Source organism: Sinocyclocheilus anshuiensis, unplaced genomic scaffold, assembly GCF_001515605.1.
Source record: "Sinocyclocheilus anshuiensis isolate Anshui unplaced genomic scaffold, SAMN03320099.WGS_v1.1 scaffold883, whole genome shotgun sequence".
In the NCBI taxonomy this organism is placed as follows: domain Eukaryota; kingdom Metazoa; phylum Chordata; class Actinopteri; order Cypriniformes; family Cyprinidae; genus Sinocyclocheilus; species Sinocyclocheilus anshuiensis.
In genome coordinates, this window is record NW_015547678.1 from 481,836 (window position 1) to 502,682 (window position 20,847).

Sequence of the window (20,847 nt, forward strand, 5' to 3'; positions counted from 1 at the left end):
TAGGGCTGTGCGATTTGGGGGAAAATATCAAATTGCGATTTTTTTTGACAGATATTGCGATTTGATTTGCGATTTTAAATTTGCAAAGTCAAGCTTCAGCTCAATATTGTCAATAATGTGGAGCACAGTATGGGTATCATTACCCTGCTTAAAAAAACAACAGAAGCCATCACAAAAATTCTTATAGTTTCCATTAAACCATTACAAAATTCCTTTTTGTTTTGGGCATTATTCCAATAGGAATTACTGTTGTTCCACTGGTTGCCATCTGCCAGATTACATCCCACCAATAGAATCCATCAAATAGACACCATTATAGTTTACATTAAAACCAATACAATTCCCATTATAACCCTGAAATCCATTACATTTTTTATTGTGTTTTGGGAGGGGTTCTATTGTTTTTTTCTTCAGCAGGCAAGATTATAATGGTATAACTACCATTATTTTATTCAACATTAAATTAACATTAATATATTTCAAATCTAGATTTTAACAACATTTTTGTACGATACTTTCTGCACTGTGTTTGGTCACCACTTGTCCCATGTAAATTCTGGGTCCTAAAGCAAACCAGTTGAAAACCACTGAGCTAAACAACCATGTAACCTTCTAAGTGGGTGGTCAGTTTCATGGTCCACAGGAACCAACAAAACAAGGTTTTAAAACATTCTTCCCATCTCCAAAGACCCACCTCTCTTTATTCATGTGCACTGAGATTAATATTAAGGAGGGAGGTGTTTGATTGGAAAAAATGTGCAGGCTTCATCGTTCGCCACCGTGTGGCTGCAGCCTTACCAGGTTACCCGCTGCCGCGCACAGAACTTCAACTATCTGGAGCTTCACGCTTTCATTCGTCAACCCGTGACAAGCCAGAGATAATATGCAGCAGGGCAGAGGAGCAGATCGCAGCCCTCACTGTGGTCATGTATCAGACACCCTGAAACACAACACTCTGTGCTCTTTTTCTGCTTGTGTTTCAAAACCCAGTGAGCTGAATTTTTGGGCATCACAGGCACATTCGAACACAGCCTCTCTTAAAGGGATAGTTCACCCCAAAATTAAAACCATTCACTCACCTGCACGTCGCTCCAAATCTGACTTTCTTTTGATTTTTGAAATGACATGAGGATGATTAAATTAGCAAATTGTAATTTTTAGATCTACCCACTATCTGTTGGGTAATTAACTGCACTACCTTCCAAAAGTTTGGTGTCAATAAGTTTTTTTCCCCCCCAATATTTTTTATGTTTCTTTTAGTGCTGTCAAACGATTAATTGCGATTAATCGCATCCAAAAGTATACTTTTAACGTTTTTTTGAAAGCCTCTTTTGCTCAGCAAGGCTGCCTTTTAATCAAAAACACATTAAAAACAGCAATATTGTAAAATATTGTCATTTGAAATAGCCTTCTTATTTGAATACATTATCTATTTGAATACATTTAAAATAAAAATTGGCATAACCAATTCCCAAACAAACAATGAGGCTCTTTTTGGTATGTCTGCATACAGTTTTTAGCCCAACCCTAAGGGAAATATATATATAAAAAACCCTCACAGCGGACTAATATATCTTACACTGCATTACTAAAATGGCGTACAAGATTAAAGGGTGTTACATATGACATGCCATTTAAGAGCATTACTGCGGGGTCTAAAAGAATTCTCCAGATAAAATGTGGCACGGGAAAAGAAATAAAATGGCACGCTCTTTCTTTCTGCTGCTGAAAGCGCTGCAGGCTAGTCGAAGGGAAGAGAGGCTCAGAGGGCCGTGTCGAGTGGCTAAGGGAGACGGGTGACAAGTGACCCTGAAGAGGGGATGATTCTGTCATTTCTGAGACAGTCACTTTTATTCACACTTCAAAAAGGAGCGATGGAAAAAGAGCAGGAATAATGAGGCCGTGGACCTGCAGGCCGAAAGAGAGAGGGAAAGCGAGGGATGATAAATAAATGAGGAGCAGCGGGGCTGGAGCGAGCGTCCAAGGTCAGGGGTACATTTACACCTGTCCCTCAAGGCTGCAGGGCTGCAAAAGCACAACTTGAAATCAGATCGGGGGAGCGGTGTCCTTGACAGTGCAGCGGTGGCCTGGCTGGGTTACAGATGGGGAGGAGGGGGCGGCTTGCCTGCCCCAAACAGCCTCCTGTGGGGTGCGCGCACACCACCGAGAAAAATACCAACAGTGGTGTAATCGAGGCCTGCGCTCATGCAATATTTATTCTGCATCTCTATTATTCATCTCAGACAGACTGTTATATAGTTCACACACGCTTCTCCCGCATACATTAAAAAACAGGCCCACACTCGGTTAAACATGCCGATGCAAATCGATATGCACAGGCTAATTGATCTTTTTTAATGGGCTCGCTGGCACCATTAACACGACCCCTATTTTTAAAATTCTGCCTTGTAGCTTTTAGTGAGTGTGTACATATGTACATACAGTGGGTACGGAAAGTATTCAGACCCCCTTAAATTTTTCACTCTTTGTTAGCAAATGGCTGCAATATAACAAAGAGTGAAAAATTTAAGGGGGTCTGAATACTTTCCGTACCCACTGTATATACTCACACAAACATGAGTATTGATTTTACTGGGGAAAAAATGGCAGCATATTAAAGCCTCTTGGGATGGAAACAAGGTAGTAAACATTTAGGACACTTCTTGAATATTTATGTTTAGAAATCGAGTTCACTTGACGATGGTGTGGTTTCGGCACTGGGTGCGAACCATGAATATGTTATATTGTCTTTTATATACAAATAAATGATTTGTCCTGGGCTTTTCTACGATTCTATGGTTAAAGGTAAATGCATAATCGCATTTAAGGTTGTTATAGACATCGCTGATCTCTTTCTATCTTTGTTTTCCTTATATTTTAATGACTGAAGCACAAAATGCTTTCAGGTACTTGGATCAAATTTAAGTCTCTAACACAAGCTGACCAATACTTTCTTTCCTCCTCCTTTGCTTCTCCCTCACTGGGAAGATTTATTCCACAGGCCATAAACAGGATGCAGCTGCCCTGTTCTGCTGGAAGAGTTGGAATCCTGAGCGCTTTTCAGCAGATGACACAAAGCCAGTAATGCAGCGAAATCCGGCCTTCTCTCGCCACATAATGAAGAAAGTTAACTTGTTCACTCACCACTTCATCCTCTGACCAGCACTTCTCAATCAGCTTGGGTATTGGTTTCTTCACCAGCCGCTGCAGGGCTTTTCCTGCATCATAGCTGCTCTCATGAAGCTGTATGAAAGAAGACAGAGCACAAATTCACATTTACTGTAGTTTGTTAATATATGAGTTACTTGTAATGTTACTGTTATTTTTTTTGTATGTAGTCAGCTATACTACCACTTACTGTTTAAATATGTAACTATTCAACAATATAATCATCTGAATAAATCATGTGAAAAAAGTTAGGGCAAGAGTATAAAAACTTATTAATAATACTTATTAACAATAATATTTACTAAATGTGTTATAAGCAAATGTTAATAAAACTTGAGTTAAAACCACAAGAAACAAAACAAATAAACCTACAACATACCCTAATTTAACCATAATGTGAGTCGACAAAACTAAATACTAGTAAATACTAGGGGTGACCCTGAATAGTCGAAGATTCGAAGCTTCGATAGGAGGAGCATGATTCGACTACCAGTCTCACAGTCGAATATTCGCAGGGTGTTATGATCATGCTATTTTGGCTATAAGGGGGTGCTCAAATGTCTGATTTCACATAGAACTACCGGTTTTCTCCCAATAAGTTAATATGTAGCCTATTAAGATAATACTGTAAATAAGAATCTGAAAAGAAAGAAGCTTCAAATAAATATTTTAACGTGCGTGAATAAATCCAACCACCCCTATGGATTTAATTTTCACTTTCCATAATCCGTGACTGACAGAGGAGCATCTTGGCGGCAGCGATTTAAATCTTTAGCAAGACTCAAATTGACACAGGCAGAGTGAAAAATGATTTTTTCGATCAGGTAGGGTACAAGTGATTTTAAAACATTTCAGCCAGTTTATATATATCGTGTATATATTATTTATCTCGTATAAGATGCATTTGGTTGAGTTGCGCTGCAGTAAAGCGCTTCATTGTAGTACTACGGTAATTATCTCTTCAGCGCGCAGCGCGAGCAGGACAAACAACAATGCAGAATATTAATAACTATGACTGGGACAGTCATATACATAACATTATAATGAGAACACTATTATAATAAAACGCTGTGAATTTTTAGTGTTTAGTTGCCGTGTTTCTGCACGTTGTTGCGTGAAGAATGAGTCCACAAAAGGAGTTAATTCAGAGCCGCGCAGACACTTTCATGTGCATTCGAGGCATTTTGTCGAAATATTAACGTTATGTTGTATAAATAACAAAGTGTATTCTATATGAGATAAATGATGAGTTAAATCCCGTTGATTAAAAACCTGCTATCAAATACTTCATTCTACTGGTCATCTTCAGCGCGTGCAGCTCAAAACAGAAATGCCGAACAATAACTACTGCCATATACATAACGAGAGCACCGTTTAAAAAAAAAAAAAATGTTGTGAATTCTTAGGGTTTCGCTGACGTTTAATGTTAACTAGCCTATCTTTTAATCTAAAGATAAAACATTTTTGTATCTGCGAGGCGTCCGTTACGCATTTTCCCTGTGTGTTAACGTCAGTAATTATGACTGTCGAATGTCTGACTACTTGACTCTTGGTAATGTATTTTGCCCCCCGCCCCCAAACATATGATTCGACTATCAGTCGACTATAGGCAAGATTCGAAAATTACGATTCGACTATGAAAATCCTTAGTCGGGGACACCCCCTAGTAAATACACTAATTTAACCATAACTTACTAAAAGGCGAAAATACTAAAGAGCAATAAATCCAAAAAACACCCTAATCTAACCTTGAGTTGAAAATACTAAAAACTAATAAAAATCAAAACAAATTTTGTGCTACGTCTGAATGAACTGTATTTTATGTATCCTCACGTTTCATTCTTAACTCATTTTAAATCAATTTTAAATCATTTTCAAAATGTAAAACCTTGCTTTTATTGTGATTATTTTATGATTTTAATTCCTTTTATGAAAAGCACTTTGAATTAACAATATGTATAAAATGTGCTTGCCTTGCCTAATTTAACCCAAACTTTAGTTACAAAAAATAATAAATAAAAATAAATATGAGTAAAAATTGAATAAAACTACAGAACACCTAATTGTAACACTGTTGAAAACACTAAATACAGCAAATGAACAATAATTTAACCCTAACTTCACACAAAAATACTAAAAAGTAATAAAACCAAAAAACATCCCAATTTAACCCAAACATGAGTCAAACACACTAAATAAAAAGAGAACACATTTAACTCTAAAGTAAAAAACATTAAACGCAACTAGAAAATACACTATTTTTTCCCCAACTTGAGTCAACAATACTAAAATCTAATAAAACTATAAAATACCCTAATTTAACAGTAACTTGAGAAAAAAAAAAATACTGAATAAAATGAAATGAGACAACATACTAAAAAATACTAAATAAATCTAATAAAAATAAAAAACATCCTAATTTTATGCCAAACAGCAGCATGTAATCAACTATTTCACTATTAAAACTGGGCCATGAAAAACAGCAAAGCTAAATTTTAAAGACACAAATACTGGATAATTGATACTGGAAGTGTGAAACTATATTGAAAACAGCTAATGCAAAACAGTTGAGTTAGTAGATGTGGCTACTTTTAGCTAGTTGCTCCACTTCTGACTGTTACAATGTGAGGAAACCGTCATATCAGATTGCTATCGACTAATTTTCTCAGTGTAAGGACAGCCTGAACACTGTAACAGTGATTGGCTCCCTATAAACGTGTCAGATAGGGTGAGTTTGGACAGCTGGACTGGAAATCTGAAAGCCATTAAGTATTGAGCAGGCAGATGAGTGTGAACTCAAATTATCTAAAATATACTGCCAAAAAAGCAGCCACGCAGGCCTCAAGGGTGACGCCGAAAAACACTGCAATATGACTCAAGCGTCCCGGCAAGCTGCTTATTATACTAGCCGTTAACAATGGAGCGTTTTGTCGCAAACTGATGTTAGTCACTATTTAAAGACTTAAAGTTTCCCACATCAGGTCTGTTTACAAAAATGGTCGAACACAGAACAATATCTGGTTGAAGGGAAAAATCCTTTTTCCTGCACCTCCACCGGAGACGTTGGTCGGTTCAAAACACACAATTCAGCATCAGTGATCATAACTAATAAGCTTGTCAAAGGGAAGGTACCAGACTGAGGCACAAGGCGGGTCACGCTGAAAGCACACTGGAATTGCAGATGAGTGGAAAAAGGTCAGGAAACGGTCACATTAATTCTCAGCTTATCCACTTCTGTCAAAATGGAAATGTCATGTTTATTGCATTTCAGGTTCATTTGTCGAATGCTTTTTTTAAAGGCTAGCGAAGACAAGGAGAGGAACTGGTTTGATAATGGCTCACAGGCTGTCCGACATGGGCCGCATTAGCATATCACGCTGTACGTTCTGTACTTGACCGGGTAACTTGACCAGTGGGGGCTGATAAATTCGGCTTTGCGAAAAGCTCAGCTGTCAGGGGCCACTGCGCATTAATGAAGCCATGAATTACACCCCTCTTGTTCAGACATCTTACAATCACAGACATCACTGAGGAGCTCTTCAACGCCAATTTACTAGCGTGTTTTTATGGCCCCTGGTGCCTGTGTCTTTCCCGAGGTAAGGCTGTGTTCAGAGAGCGGCAGCCTGTGGTGCACCGCTGAGAAGGTGAACAAATGTGAGTGAAAACGCTGAGGGATTTTTTTTCATCTTTTGACAATTAGGCATGAAGCCTGCTAGGGACATCTTACTTCACTGTGTCTCTTTGGTGATGGGTGCTTAATTGGCCAAGACAAATTGGGTTTTAGCTGCTGTACTGAGCAAGTACAGGGAACTTCCATGAGGCATATACCGACAGATGTCACACTTGCATTACTTTAAAGGTCAAGATAACGCGTCACAACCATAGACCACACAATTAATAAAACTGGGAAGTAATAAACAGAGCCACAAAACCTATGTTATAATCTCTTTTAGACGCAGGGTTCTGTTAAAACTATTTCCTCCTGAGCCTGAATGATTAGTTATATAGAAAATGGCTCTTCCTGAAACCTGTGGTCTCTCTGTTAAACCACTCCACTGCCTGGACCTCTTTATGGTTTTGACATTTTGACATTTTATGGTTTTCTCAACCGTGAGTAATGTGACTGGCCTAATTCCTCTTTGTGTTTTTACTAAATAGCTCTACAGTAAAAATGACAATAAATACTGGTAATAGCATAACAAAAATGCACTCAGACTGAATCACCATTTATAAAGTGGCAGATCAGATCAGTGCCTGAAAAAGCACTGCGTAGAGCAGCAACATTTTATTGTGAGGAGGATAACAAGTCATTTGATACTAATGAGTCTGACAAATCTAAATTCTGATGAATCTACATTGCTGATTATATGCATCTTAGGTTTGGTTCTTAGAAAGTGACCAGATAATAAAAATACAACTAAATAGGTCAACATGGTTTTACCGTGCTATGTTATTGCTGTTATTATTATTAAAAGGTTTAAACAGGAACCAAAACCATAATATACTAATAAGAAGAATACAGAAAATAACAATAGACATTACAAATAAAAACAGTACACATTCTTTTTTTATTATTTATATACTAATCACAATATCATAATAAAATAATTTTCCATTCTCAGTTTTATGTTCGTCAAATCTAATTTTAGTATTAGTAAAAACAACACGTGTAATTTTAAATCTGGAGTAAAGGTCAGTTATGCTGTCAACTTACAGTGTTTAATGCATTTAGTGTAGTGTCGTCTCGTGAGGCTGCGATGCAGCCGTCCTCTGTTGACCCCCCATCACACATCCCTGCAAACGCTGCCATGCTCCTGCCAACCACAGAGAGGGAACATTGATGAAGTCAAAGCTGACAAAGACATACTGTACAACATGACTGAAAGCAGGGTGACGTGGGGCTTACCTGGCTGCCCGCAGGTACATGAGCAGGTCACAGTCATTGACCCCAGGCATCCAGACCAGCTCCTCATTCTCTGTTACGGTCTGACCTCCAGGAGAGGGAAAGGGCTGGAGCTCTGGCAGCTTGGCCTAATTTGGCAAATAGCAGAGGGGAAGGACAGCTGCGGTCACAACACAAATAGCACAAGCAATGAGTGCTAAATATCAATTTTCAAATTCATTTAATCTCCACATGCATTGAGCCGACGGAGAGGTGTGAACAATCACGGATGATTAAAAGACCTCTCTTGAATCAATGAGGCAACTAAACATTATTCAGCTTCCCCTTGTGTGTAGAAATATTATGCTTAAACTTTTCTAGGTAACGCTGATGTAAAACAATGTAGGCAGTTACCAGGACACTGCCATAAGGTGTTTTTTAGTTTGTTACCAGGAGGTCATGGAATGCCTAATACCCAAATATCAGCAAGCATAACTAATAAACACATAAAACTCTTTTGTTTGGGGTCAGTAAGATTTTTTTATGTTTTTGAAATAAGTCTCTTATGCTCACCAAATCTGGGTTTATTTGATGAAAAATACAGTAAAAACAGCAATATCTGTAAGATATTATTACACTTTAAGACAACTGTTTTTTTTATTTTAATATATTTTAAAATATAACTTATTCCAGTGCTGGCAAAACTGAAAATTTCACAGCCAGTACTGCAGTCTCTTAGTGTAACCTGATCCTTCAGATCTCACTGTAATATGCTGATTGTGCTCAAAAAACAATCTATGTTAAAAACAGTTGTGTGGCTTAAAGGTCCCATGGCATGAAAATTTAACTTTATGAGTTTTTTTAACATTAATATGAGTTCCCCTAGCCTGCCTATGGTCCCCCAGTGGCTAGAAATGGCTTCTGGACACCATGTTATTTTTTTTTTAATTCTTTGATGAAATCAAAATGATGATACTAGATGATACTAGTAGGATGGCGGCGCGTTCACACGCTGCGGCTTCTCTCTCTCCTGACAGAAAGGTGTTTTCGTGTTTTTTGTCTTGTGAGTCGCAGTGTTTTTGTATATTCACAGACACACACACACACACACACATTATACATATTATATATAAGTGATCCTAACAGACACACTGAACAGCTTAGAATAGCATTAGTATGCTTTCACCCATGTTTCTTGTACATTGTGTTCCGAAACCCTAGACTAAACTTCGGTAAAATGTTTCCAGAGTAAAATACAAAAAATTATGTGCTCAAATAAATCCTAAGAGCAAACCTCAAGTCATTTCCTAACATATAACTAACATTCAGTTCTAGGGATGTAACGATTAACTGCGAGCCGGTTGAAAATCGATTCAAATATGTGACGATTCAAATCGGGTTCTAAAGTCTTACAGATCCGTTCCGCGTTGGATCAATATCCACGGTGTGCTAGCCTGTAATGGCCGGCCCTGCAGAGCTTTATTACCACAAACTTCATCTAAAGTCTGGGCAGAGGTCCTGCCGCTGGTTTCACTCCACATGATAACTCGATTGGATCTCTGGGAGGATATACACTATAAAACATCTGACGTTAATTGTTAGTGGTGCTGGGTCTTTTTCATCGTGTGCCATCTTCTTTAGCGATCTTCCTTTTGGCTTTTCAATTTCAGACTGCTGTGACCATTCCTAATTCCCATAAAACACTGCTGAATGCGTCTAATAAATCCCATACCCTCCGAGCAGCCAATTTCCAAACACACTATTCCATATGGACGCTGCACTGCATAAAAAATCCATCAACCATCTTCTTGAATGCGCGATGAGGACATGTTCAAGTTAAGCATGCAGGTGACAGAGGACCAGCGGTAATATCTAAGCAGTCCTTGCGCTTGTCAATCAAGCCACTGCTTAACATGAGCTTCAGATATCACTGTTCAATCCACACCACAAGCTTTTAATAAGCAATGCCAGGGAAGACAAGGTTTCAGATAACATGCTAAGCATTTGTAAAGAGACATACCTGGTGACTGGGACCGACTCGAATCTCCCCTTGTGTACTGTTTAATCGCCTGAGGAAAAAAGAGAGAGAAAGAACAAAAAATAAATTGGTTATGAAATGTCATACGTGGCGTTTAGCTATTTTCTTAGTATATAAGTGTCATACAGTATACCAAATGCAACCTCTTGAAGTTAAGTACAGTAGGGCTGTCACTAACGACAATTTTAGTAATAGAGTAATCGGTCGATTATTCTGACATTAATTGAGTAATTTAATAATTACAATTAGTTATTTTAGTAATCAGTCGATTATTCTGATGATTAATCGAGTAATTGGATAATTACAAATCATTATTTTTGTAATCGGTCGATTATTCTGACGATTAATTTAATAATCGGAAAATTATAATTCATTTTTTGTAGTAATAAAAATAGACCTAAGCCAACAATAGACTTTAAAATGACTTAAAATACATATATAATAGCAATGAGGAAATAATAACTAGCTCAAATAAAGTATCAAAAGCAAGTAATCATATAGTTTTATTGAACAAAACTGTTAAAATACAATGTATTATAAACAATAGAGCTGATGTACATTACATATTATAACAAATTACTGCAGAGGGCGTCAACGGCCTGATGATTGTTTTACACATTACTGGGCAATCTAATCCTTGTTTAATATTGACTAAACAACATTTAATTCAAATGTCCACTTAATCTTTAATATTTGGCCATTTCTTTACAACAGAAATGCTACAGCCATTGTCATTTCTTGAATACGTAGATATCAAAAAGTGTAAACTCAGAGCGAGAGTTTGAGCTTTTATTTTGAAATCGTGATGAACAGTTAGCATATTGAGAAAGATGATGTATTCTCCTGTTTGCGTAGGTTTATAAATGATTTACGTAAGAAATCTGATGAGATGGCACGCGTTGCATTCCCAGATGAACGTAATAATAAACCCAAACTCACAACAATATGAAGAGATGGAGTTTGAGACGCTACACACATATAAATGATAACAGTTTGTGTGGAGCAGCATTTACTGTGAATGGAGCTGCTATGAGATGCACGTAGGTAACCTACACTCATGTAAATAATAAAAGCACATATTAACCCTGCATGGCATAAATTTATTGAATTGAATCACAGCCTTTGTGAATTCACAACAGCATTATGCTTTATTATGATTTTTAAATTGGTGTAATATATCATGCAGCCTTGATAAATGGTAAAATAATGCATTTCATTTTCATGAATTCTTGTCCGTTGAATGCACCACTTCTGGTATTTTGCCGGTTACTTGACACGGGCAAAATGCAATCGAGGATTTATTTAAATCGAGTACTCGAATTAAATGAAGGAATCGTGACAGCCCTAAAAAAACAGTTCTTCATATAATAGAGATTGACATGTTTAGTTACTTAGGAATCATATTGCATCAGCATTAAAAGCCCAGATTGTCAACCTTCAGGCTATAACAACCTTTTAGCAGCTTTATTTACAGATTTTTAGCTCTCTAAAACATTTTCAACGCCCTGACAGTGCTTTCGGGGTATTATACGGCTTTAGCAACACAACACAATAATCACATTAATGCATGATTCACATTAATGCACAATAGACCCTAAGAGGAAATGGTGTGGATTTAAACCTATAGACCGAACAAAGGCACAAAAGGTGGCGAACAGCGCAGTCGACGTGTCTTCTTGTTTTTGTGAAGGTGCGCTACAAAAGCCCCCAAAAGGCCAGATGATAAGCAGGGGGAGAGGAGCCCTGAAATGGCTGCTGTTACAAACCCGTGGCAGTAACCATGGCAACTACAATTTAATAATAGTGTTCCGATCTCCAGCTGCAGTGGATTAAAGAAAATGACAAGATGTTCCTTTTGAAAAGCCTTCGCCACTCCGTTGCCACAGCAACAGCGCTGATTTTCATATAGCCAGGCACAGAGCGGGGCCCAGAAACTGTCACTATGATTTGCGTCCAGAGTAGCTCTCACTCCACCGCCGGGCTGGCTGCCCGAACCTGGCTGCAAAGCCAGGAGAGGTTAGGGCCTCAAATCATATCCCCCTTCATCTGGGTACATTTCATAAACAACCCCTCTCTCTCTCCCTCCAGCACGATCCACTAAAAACACGAGCTCTGTCAATGCAGGAAATTCCACACTGAAACAAATATGGCAGACAGATGAAGCAGCAGCAGACAGGCCTGCATTAAAAGCTTTTCAGCATTGAGGTGTTTAAAGTTTTAAGAGTCTGATTCTGAGGCTCGTGACTCCTAGAATGAAAGACAAATCCACATGAAATAAATCGCCAGGCAAGCATTATGGCGCTTTTGTCTGAAACTGAGTCTGCTGCGAGATGACGGCGATAGCGGAGGGGAGAAATCACTCAGCCGGGTTCCTAAACATTCTACAGCCTCTGCATTTTTGGAGGCTGTGAATTAAGCAGCAAAACACACAAGAGCCGTAGAGAAGGATCTGAAGGCTGCCACAGTAAGATCGCATACAGAACAATCTTTCCAACATGTGTCAAGACAAAATCTGAACAATTTAGCTAGTGGAGGAAAATAAAATCCTATTGTTTTTGATAGAATGATTAAAGTGTGTTACAAGAATAGAAGTTACAAAAGAGACATATTGAGAGGTGAAACCTACTGTAAACCTAATATACTTCATGTAAATAATGTATTAACAATAATACTTAAAAATGTCAAGAATTAAATATGTAACAAGTTTCTGAATTACAGTACATTAAAAATTATAGGCTTTATTTTACATTTATATTAACGTTTATGCATTTGGCAGATGCTTTCATCTGATGCTCTATTGTTTGGGACACAGGACCACTTTGAATACTTCAAATTTATGTTATTGAATACATTAATAAAACTGAATATTATACTTTTAATTCTATACACAAACACACAATCCATTAAATTTCTTATTAGGTTGCTATTATTAGCAGAGGCAAATATTAACTTTCATTAATCATTAGGGGTGCTGCGATTTATCGGCTACCGATCACTATCGGCCGATAATCGCTTTGGGATGTTTGATCGGCAGTCTCTATAAAGGCCGATCTCAAGCTGATGACGCTGCCGTCAGATGTTTGGCACAACATGCAGCGGCACCATCTCAGTCCGGTGCGGGTTAAATAATTATAATGCTGAAGGTGAGGTACAATTCATGTTTCTTCATTAAATAACTTATAAAGTAATTTGAAAACGTTCTGTAAGACATAATTTCACAAACAGCGTGAGTGAATCACTGCGCGTGCTCTCTTTCTCTCTCAAAAATGCGCAAATGGCTTCAAATCACATCTGCAATAAGCGAGCTGCACGCAGCACAGTTGACAAAGGAATTGTCATTTGTACAATCGAGGCAGTGTAGCGTCGTCACTAAAGTTTATAAATTGCATTTCTATTTAATTCTTGCCAGTGTTTAAACCATTAAGTGCTCGCGCGCTCTCCTGGTGTACACTCGCAGCGCACACACATAATGCCAGGTTCACATTACTCCGTTTGCAGGACGTATGTGGTGCGTAAATTTTTCCGCGCTCATGTTAACGGATAGTGCGTTCCAGGAGCGGTGCGTCTGCAGCAGTGTGGAGATAGTTTCCGCTGCACGCGCTGAATTAAAGTGACAGCGCATTGTTTGCGGTAAATATGAACATGGATTGACACGAAAATTTAGTAATTACACCATAAATGCATATAATTAAAGTCTACTGTGTTTCACTGTCAACACATAGGCTATGGCTTTTTGGCTAGGTTTAAAGGAAAAGAGCACTTTTAGATAAACAGGCAATAATAGATGGCACTCGTGGAGGTAGGAAAACAAAGTTCTTTATGAACCGCAAGATTGCTTGTAATAAAGAATTAAATGCAAAAGAAAAGGCAGTAGAGCTGACTGTTTTTGTCAATGGTAAGTTTTATTTTTGAACGTTTGTGATAATGTAAGAAAAGTAGTTTAAATGTTTTGCCACTTGCTTGAGCAACTTAAAATATAGCCTAAATCTAGAAGTAAATGCAAAAGTAAAAAGCATTGAATAATGTGTTTCTTATATTTAACGCGTTTCTTATATTTAATGTGTTTAAACCAGTCTATGAAAGATTGTATTACTGTACTGTTTAAAAAAAGAATCACAATGCTGAAAAAGAATTTTCAGTAACAATGTTTGGATTTGAAATCAAAATAATGGATAAATGTGTTTGTGGTAAACAGCCACAGACCAGTCACAGACTCCTGTGTGAAAGCTGCTTCTGCACCACTTATGTACTGCACATGGCCCGCATACGCACTGCAAACGGAGTATGTGTGAACTAATGTTGTCACGGTACCAAAATTTCAGTATTCGGTACCAATACCAGTGAAAATCCACGGTTCTCGGTACCAATTTCGGTACCAAAGAAAAACACAAAAACATGCTCATTGAACATTTTTATTAATAATGTTAAACAAAAATTAAATGTGCAAAACCAATGCCATTCTTTATACTTATTTAAAAGTGTTTCAAGTTTTTCCACAAGTAATAAAAGTATGAAAAAAGTAAATTTTATGAAGTGGTTGCCAGGTTTTCACAACAAAACCCGCCCAATCGCGTTTTGAGGGGGTCTCCCGTTAAAAATCGCGTTCCGAGGATAAAATACGTGTGTTTTGGCGGGGTTTCCCTGGTAAAATTCGCATTCCAGGGGCTAAATATCACGTTAATGGGGTCCGTTTTTCAACCCGCGGACATGAAAAACAACCCGCGGCAACAGTGTTAAGCAGCCCAATTCTGCGGGAAAACTGCGGACATGGCAACACTGGAAGAGGATAGCTTTCGGATAGCGCATCAAGAACCGGGTTGACCGGGTACTCGGTACCACCGGTACTTAAAAAAACCTGGTACCGTAACATTTTCATTTTTTTAGTACCGACTTGGTACCGAAATACCGGGTCTTTTGACAACACTAGTGTGAACCCGTGTGTAGACCGCCTCACATACAGCTCACGAAATCAGGCTTGTGCTGTGTGTAAGCTATTGTGCAACAATTGCATGATTGTCAAAACAAAAATGCAGTGCATAATCAAACATTTAGGAGAGAAATATATATTTTTGAAATATGTCTAAAAAATGCCCCCCTCCACCCCTCAAATTAAAAAATCCCCTCTCACAAGAGTCACCTAAGAGGGGAATTCATTTTCAAAAATGAAATTCAGGCTCTGAATAAATGTCTAAAAATCTTGATTGGATCATCACTATAAATAATTCTACATGATAAAAAGAAGGCTTTAAAAAGATCCGATATCGGTGATCGATATCGGTGATCGTATCGGCAGATACTGCTTTCTGTGATCGGCCTCAAAAATCCTGATAGGAGCACCCCTATTAATCATTAATAAACCTATCAATACATCATTATAATTTTAATGAATCATGTCCATTTCAGTGGTGTAACTAAGACTCCCAGACAAGCCTGACATTTCGACTATGAACTTATAAACTATGTAACAAACAATTTGAGTGAATTTTTTTTTTCTCTCAGTGGGAATTTTGTTGAAGAACTAAAAACTCTACAACTAGATGAAGTGAAAAGCTCATCTGAAGCGACAAACTAAAACTCAAACATTTATCTTAATATGAGTGACTCAACATGTGTCAATACTTATGCTGGGACATTTCCTGGCTTGACATCCTTTGAAACAAAAGGTCAGAAAATGCTTTCAAAACTCTAAGATCACATATAATGGTATTTTGGTGTGTCTCCATGTTTACAAAACTCACACCAATATTAACATTTTAAATGTGTACTTTTTGTGATTGTCATTACAGAAAAGGGCTGAAATTCCAATAGTGCTTATTTCAAACTGCAGATTCACCACAGATAAAACAAACAGCTTATACATATTTAACGAAGTACACACTTTTAAAGAAATAAAAAACAAGAAACAAACCTTAAAATACAATTAACATACAGTACAAGTCATTTAATTGTAACAGTACCTCTAGCACATGAAGCGCTGTCAACACAAGCACAACATCTTGCATATTTTGACTCGACCACGCGCACGGCAATCAAGCCTGGCCACGCCCCATCCATCAATATCCTCCAATCACCGCACGACTCCGAAACGCACATAACACACCGAATAAACACAGAGAGCGCCCTAACTTTATCAACACACCTACTAAACCCTTCAAAACAGCGGGTGCTTTCATTATACATCTTCAAGTGAGCACAAAGCACCCAACTCTATCCTACGCCATGTCATCCCGACTGTAAACACAATATAGCGTACTGCGAAGTCATAATACGACCGTCTCTCTATTATATTCATGCTGTCAAAAACAAAGTTAAGTTGCTTATGCCAGACAATTGTATGCAATTGTGTATGCAAACCGCATACACAAACACTAATATGAAGCACCCTGCGTTGACGTTAGCACAGACGGCTAATGCTACTGACAGCAACATATAAACAACCGGATAACGCTGTCGACGCTATTTAAACAGCTGTTTCTTCAAGACAAACACGTATATAACATTACAAGAGGCGCGCGAGGCGGAACGCACAGTGTGACGCGCCGAACGCTTAACAGGTGAAGACGAACATGCTAACGTACCTGCGCGGACTGAACAGGTCGTCCATGTCGGAGCCAGAGCTGCGGTTTTATTTGACAGAACGAGGAATAAAGAGTCCCCTCGCACCTATTTGTGTAGGTACTCAAAATGGAGGCTCACGCATTCAGTCAGCTTTTACACTGATCTTGTGCCGTGACCGACAGACAGCACTGAGCATGTGCCGCGACCTCACACACACACGCGCACGCAGAGGAATCACAGCCCATCTCTCCTGCTCACACACACCATGCTGCTGCTGCATACTAAACAAGCAGGAGGAGGGAGTCGAGAGGGCGATAGACTGTGATTGAGTGGGGGACCCGTGAAGGGGGCTCCCAACCAGCAACTCAACAGCATTCCTCCTCTGTTTATCAGCCCAGCATCTTATTACCCCTCAAACTACCCCTCGGGCTCCTAATGCACCCCATTATTGGAGCATCACATGACTATGGTAATGGTTCTATTGTAATCCTGCTTTTTTCCCCTGATACAAGCATCCAGGCTATGATTTTAATACACAAAGGAATGGGGGGGGGTGGCTAACTCTATTCATTCCCAATATGCTTGGACATGTAATTGAGATGTCACATTATGAGCGTGCGAGGAACTGATTATTTTTATTATTTTGGTTGGTTAGTGTACATTTAAATATATTTAAAAATGCATAATTTGCAAATAAAAGAATTGTAATCACTATAAAAAGACAGTGGGACACATTATGGTAGGTATACAATAAATAATTCGTATAGGCCTAAATGAAGATGAGTAAATTACTTAATTAGTAAATTTACCAGTTTTCATTTAGATTTTTTTTTCTTCCTTTAAAAGTAAATCTGGAATGTTTAAATATCTTTGTATCTTTAATACATCTCAGAAAAATAAGTTATGGCGGTTTCAAATTTGAGTATGTTTAAATAGCTTGTCTTTATTTAAAAAGTAGCCTATTGACTACAAAAAGAGTAGTTATTACAGGCATTTTAAAACAAATCCTTATTCTTTGTACTGTAATGTAAGTGCACAACAGAGACAAGGCTGTAAAATATTTAATGGTTATTCGAGCAAAACCTGGATGATCGCTACAGTAGGTAATAAACTTAGAGTGGTGTCTTGTGTTAAATTATTAATGCTACAACAGTGTGACTACTAGCATGTCAGGCTTGCTAGTGCAGTTAAAACATCCTACAACATCCATTTCCTGTCATGTATTGGTATTTTAATTTATTATAACATGTATCTGTGAGAAAAGGACTTGAAAAGAAAAGACCAACTGAGTCTTCACAGCATTAAAAATGTAACAGCACATTTCTTCCTATAGCAAGCAAGTAGTCAGATTTCAAGAACCATTACATTTTATGGTCAAATATTAAAGTATATAATATATAATATTATGGTCAAATATTAAATGATATATACACTACCATTCAAATGTTTGGGGTCAATAAGTTTTATTTATTTATTTTTTAAGAAATTAATGTTTACTCACAGTAACAATAAAGACATTTATGTTACAAAATAATTTAATATGAAATAAATGCAGCTCTTTTGAACCTTCTATTTCTCAAAACTCCTGAAAAAGCTTCCATAAAAATATTAAGTAGCACAACTGTTTTCAACATTGATAAGAAGTGTTTGAGCACCAAATCAGCATAGATTTCTGAAGGATTATTTTAAATTCTAATTATCAAATTTCACAACGTTTCTTTTGTACTGCATTTTGATCAAATAAATGCAGTCTTGAGCATAAGAGACTACTTTTAAAAACATTAACCCCAAACTTTTGAACAGGAATGTATTTGTTTGTGTAATTAATAATGCAAAATCAAGGTGTGATACAACTCCCCAAAATGCTGGAGATGGAAAATAAAACTCTAAATGCAGGCCTCCATTGTCAAAGACAGGCTATAAAAGAGAAGACTGTATTCTTCATGATTTAATCTATTCTCAAACTGCCTTCATGCACTGCTGGACAATTTAAAGTGAATAAAGCAAATCCAGAAACCTGATATGAATCATAAAATTGCTATTTGTAAAATACTGCAACAGAGTATCTGAAGACAGAACATGCCTGAGGAGGGCTGATTATTGAAGTCAGTAAAGGCTTACCTGGTTTCTGGGTTATATCCTAAGATGTAGAAGAAAGAGTCGATTCGTGCTTTGAACTCCCTGGCAGCAAATATGTCAGAAAAGTGTGAAATGTTACATTTCCCCCTGCAAAGAAACAGAGAAAACAAATCAGTCACGGTGCAAATATCCCAGATTTACTCCTAAAGGAATAGTTCACCCAAAAATGAATATTTGCCATTATTATTTACTCACTCTTATTTATATTAATATTTTATTGTATGTACACATTGAATGCTGTTCCAATCATGTATGTATTTATTTTGCCTGTTTTCCCCCCTACATTTGTGTAATTAATCATTTTAATTATGGGATACTGATATAGATTTCTACGTGTGGGTAATCTCGGGGGTTACAGGATCACAGCATTCCTGTATAGTTGTATTGTTAATTCCCTTTCCCTTCATTCTGTTAGACAAACAAAAGGTGACAGACACCCCATGCTTTTCAAACAATGCAGAGCGAAAAACCTCTACGAATCATGACATTTTTACAATCCCCCTTTCGACACTTTACATTTCCAACATCAGGCGCTATCAAAATAATAGGCATCAGTGTTTCTGCACTGGTTCAATACCTTGCTCATAAGATGAAAGGAACGTGAGGTTTGGAGCAAGCATTACGCCATGCTAGCGGAATTCATTGAGTTTATCTAAAGCCCTGTAATGAGTCAAATCAAAGGGCTCTCTGTGCAGCAGCAGTTGCAGCTAATTTGCCCTGAAATCAGTGGTTCAGAGCTGTGGCTTAGTGTGCTGCCTCCAGATGGTTTCAGTTAAGAGAGAGGGAAGGAAAGGAGGGAGGAAGAGAAAGAGAGGGGAAAAATATATCACATGGGTAAAGACAGACTGAGAAGGTCTGGTTTCTTGACAATAAACATGCCTGTACTCTTTTTCCTGAGCCTCATCGCAAAAGAACGTAATTGCTTTCAGTAATGCTTTGCATGCAGAATCGCTGTGAAATGGTAGTCTGTACCGAGACGATCACTCCTGTAGTGAACTGAGAGGATCAAAATGTCTGTTTACGGCTCTTAAAGACTCCAGTCTTACATCCCACAGCATCTGTACCTGCCAGAGGTTTCTTTAATGACTATAAATCATGGGAGCTAGTGCTGGCTTTTATTCGCAATGCATCTGCGTATTCATTAGAGTAGTTTCATGAGTCGCCAGTGAGCCACCATGAATAATAACAGTGTAAGAGTGCCAGCCTAAGACATGTTTAATAAACTCTGATTTAAACTTGTGGTAAAATTGTTTTAATCGTAACTGCAAGTTTGATTCATTTCCATTAATCAGTTCAAACTGCCCATTATAAATTAATACTTTTAAAACTTAAAGCAGCTACTTGTGTGTCATCCAAAAAAGCACAAAGTAGGATATTTCCCATCTTTAAAAAAGCCCTAGCCGTAACGCGCCGCAGACTTGTGCAGTGTAAATGGCAGAGCAGTGCGCGAGTGAACGCGAACATTCCTTCCTCTGTACTACTAGTTTTAACGCGAATAAACATGACTGAACATCTCATGCCTCATGTAATCGCTGTGTTTCAACCGCAAAAAGACATCAATAAAACAGCATGGAAATAAAATGTCACGTAGCATTTCATTTACCTCAGCAACTCATCAGTGTCCAGAGCTCGTTAGTTCACTAGAGAAATGAAGTCTATAGGGGAGCAGTTCGCGAAATATTACACCATATAGTCTAGTCATTATATTTTACTAAACCTGTTAGTCTTAATTATTTATTGTATTTTTAAATGAATCTGTTATGAAACATGCTATGACAGCATGTGTGTAATTTAATATATTTTAACAAATAGCCTGGAAATTTTAGTATTTATAAGTTAATTTAAAAACTGCATTATGTGCAATTTACATGTTTGCATACATTTTTTGTATTAAGTGTTGATCATCTATTTAAAAATAAATAGTTTAAATTTAAGTTTGGGTTAAGTTGTTAGGCTTAATTGTAACAAGTTTAGGTTTTCCCCCTGCTGTACCGAAATCATACCAAAAACCGTGACGTTAAAACCGAGATATGTACTGACCGGTCATATGTGTACCGTTACA

At 37.7% G+C, this 20,847-nt stretch overlaps 1 protein-coding gene across 6 annotated transcripts in view; it reads right to left on the reverse strand.

Annotated features, from left to right (window-relative positions):
• The window catches only part of LOC107703059 (arginine-glutamic acid dipeptide repeats protein-like), a 177,021-nt gene that overhangs the window by 25,226 nt on the left and 130,948 nt on the right, over positions 1-20,847 (reverse strand). For 4 of the 6 annotated variants that reach the window (XM_016505553.1, XM_016505554.1, XM_016505555.1 and 1 more), the window contains exons 6-10: positions 18,768-18,872; positions 10,071-10,119; positions 8,075-8,199; positions 7,883-7,982; positions 3,145-3,243 (exon numbers count right to left, since the gene is read on the reverse strand). In XM_016505553.1, coding sequence (XP_016361039.1) covers positions 3,145-3,243; positions 7,883-7,982; positions 8,075-8,199; positions 10,071-10,119; positions 18,768-18,872 — 478 coding nt within the window. Of the gene's footprint in view, positions 1-3,144; positions 3,244-7,882; positions 7,983-8,074; positions 8,200-10,070; positions 10,120-16,666; positions 16,879-18,767; positions 18,873-20,847 lie in introns of those variants that run through there. The other 2 variants (XM_016505557.1, XM_016505556.1) reach the window with 2 other exon arrangements.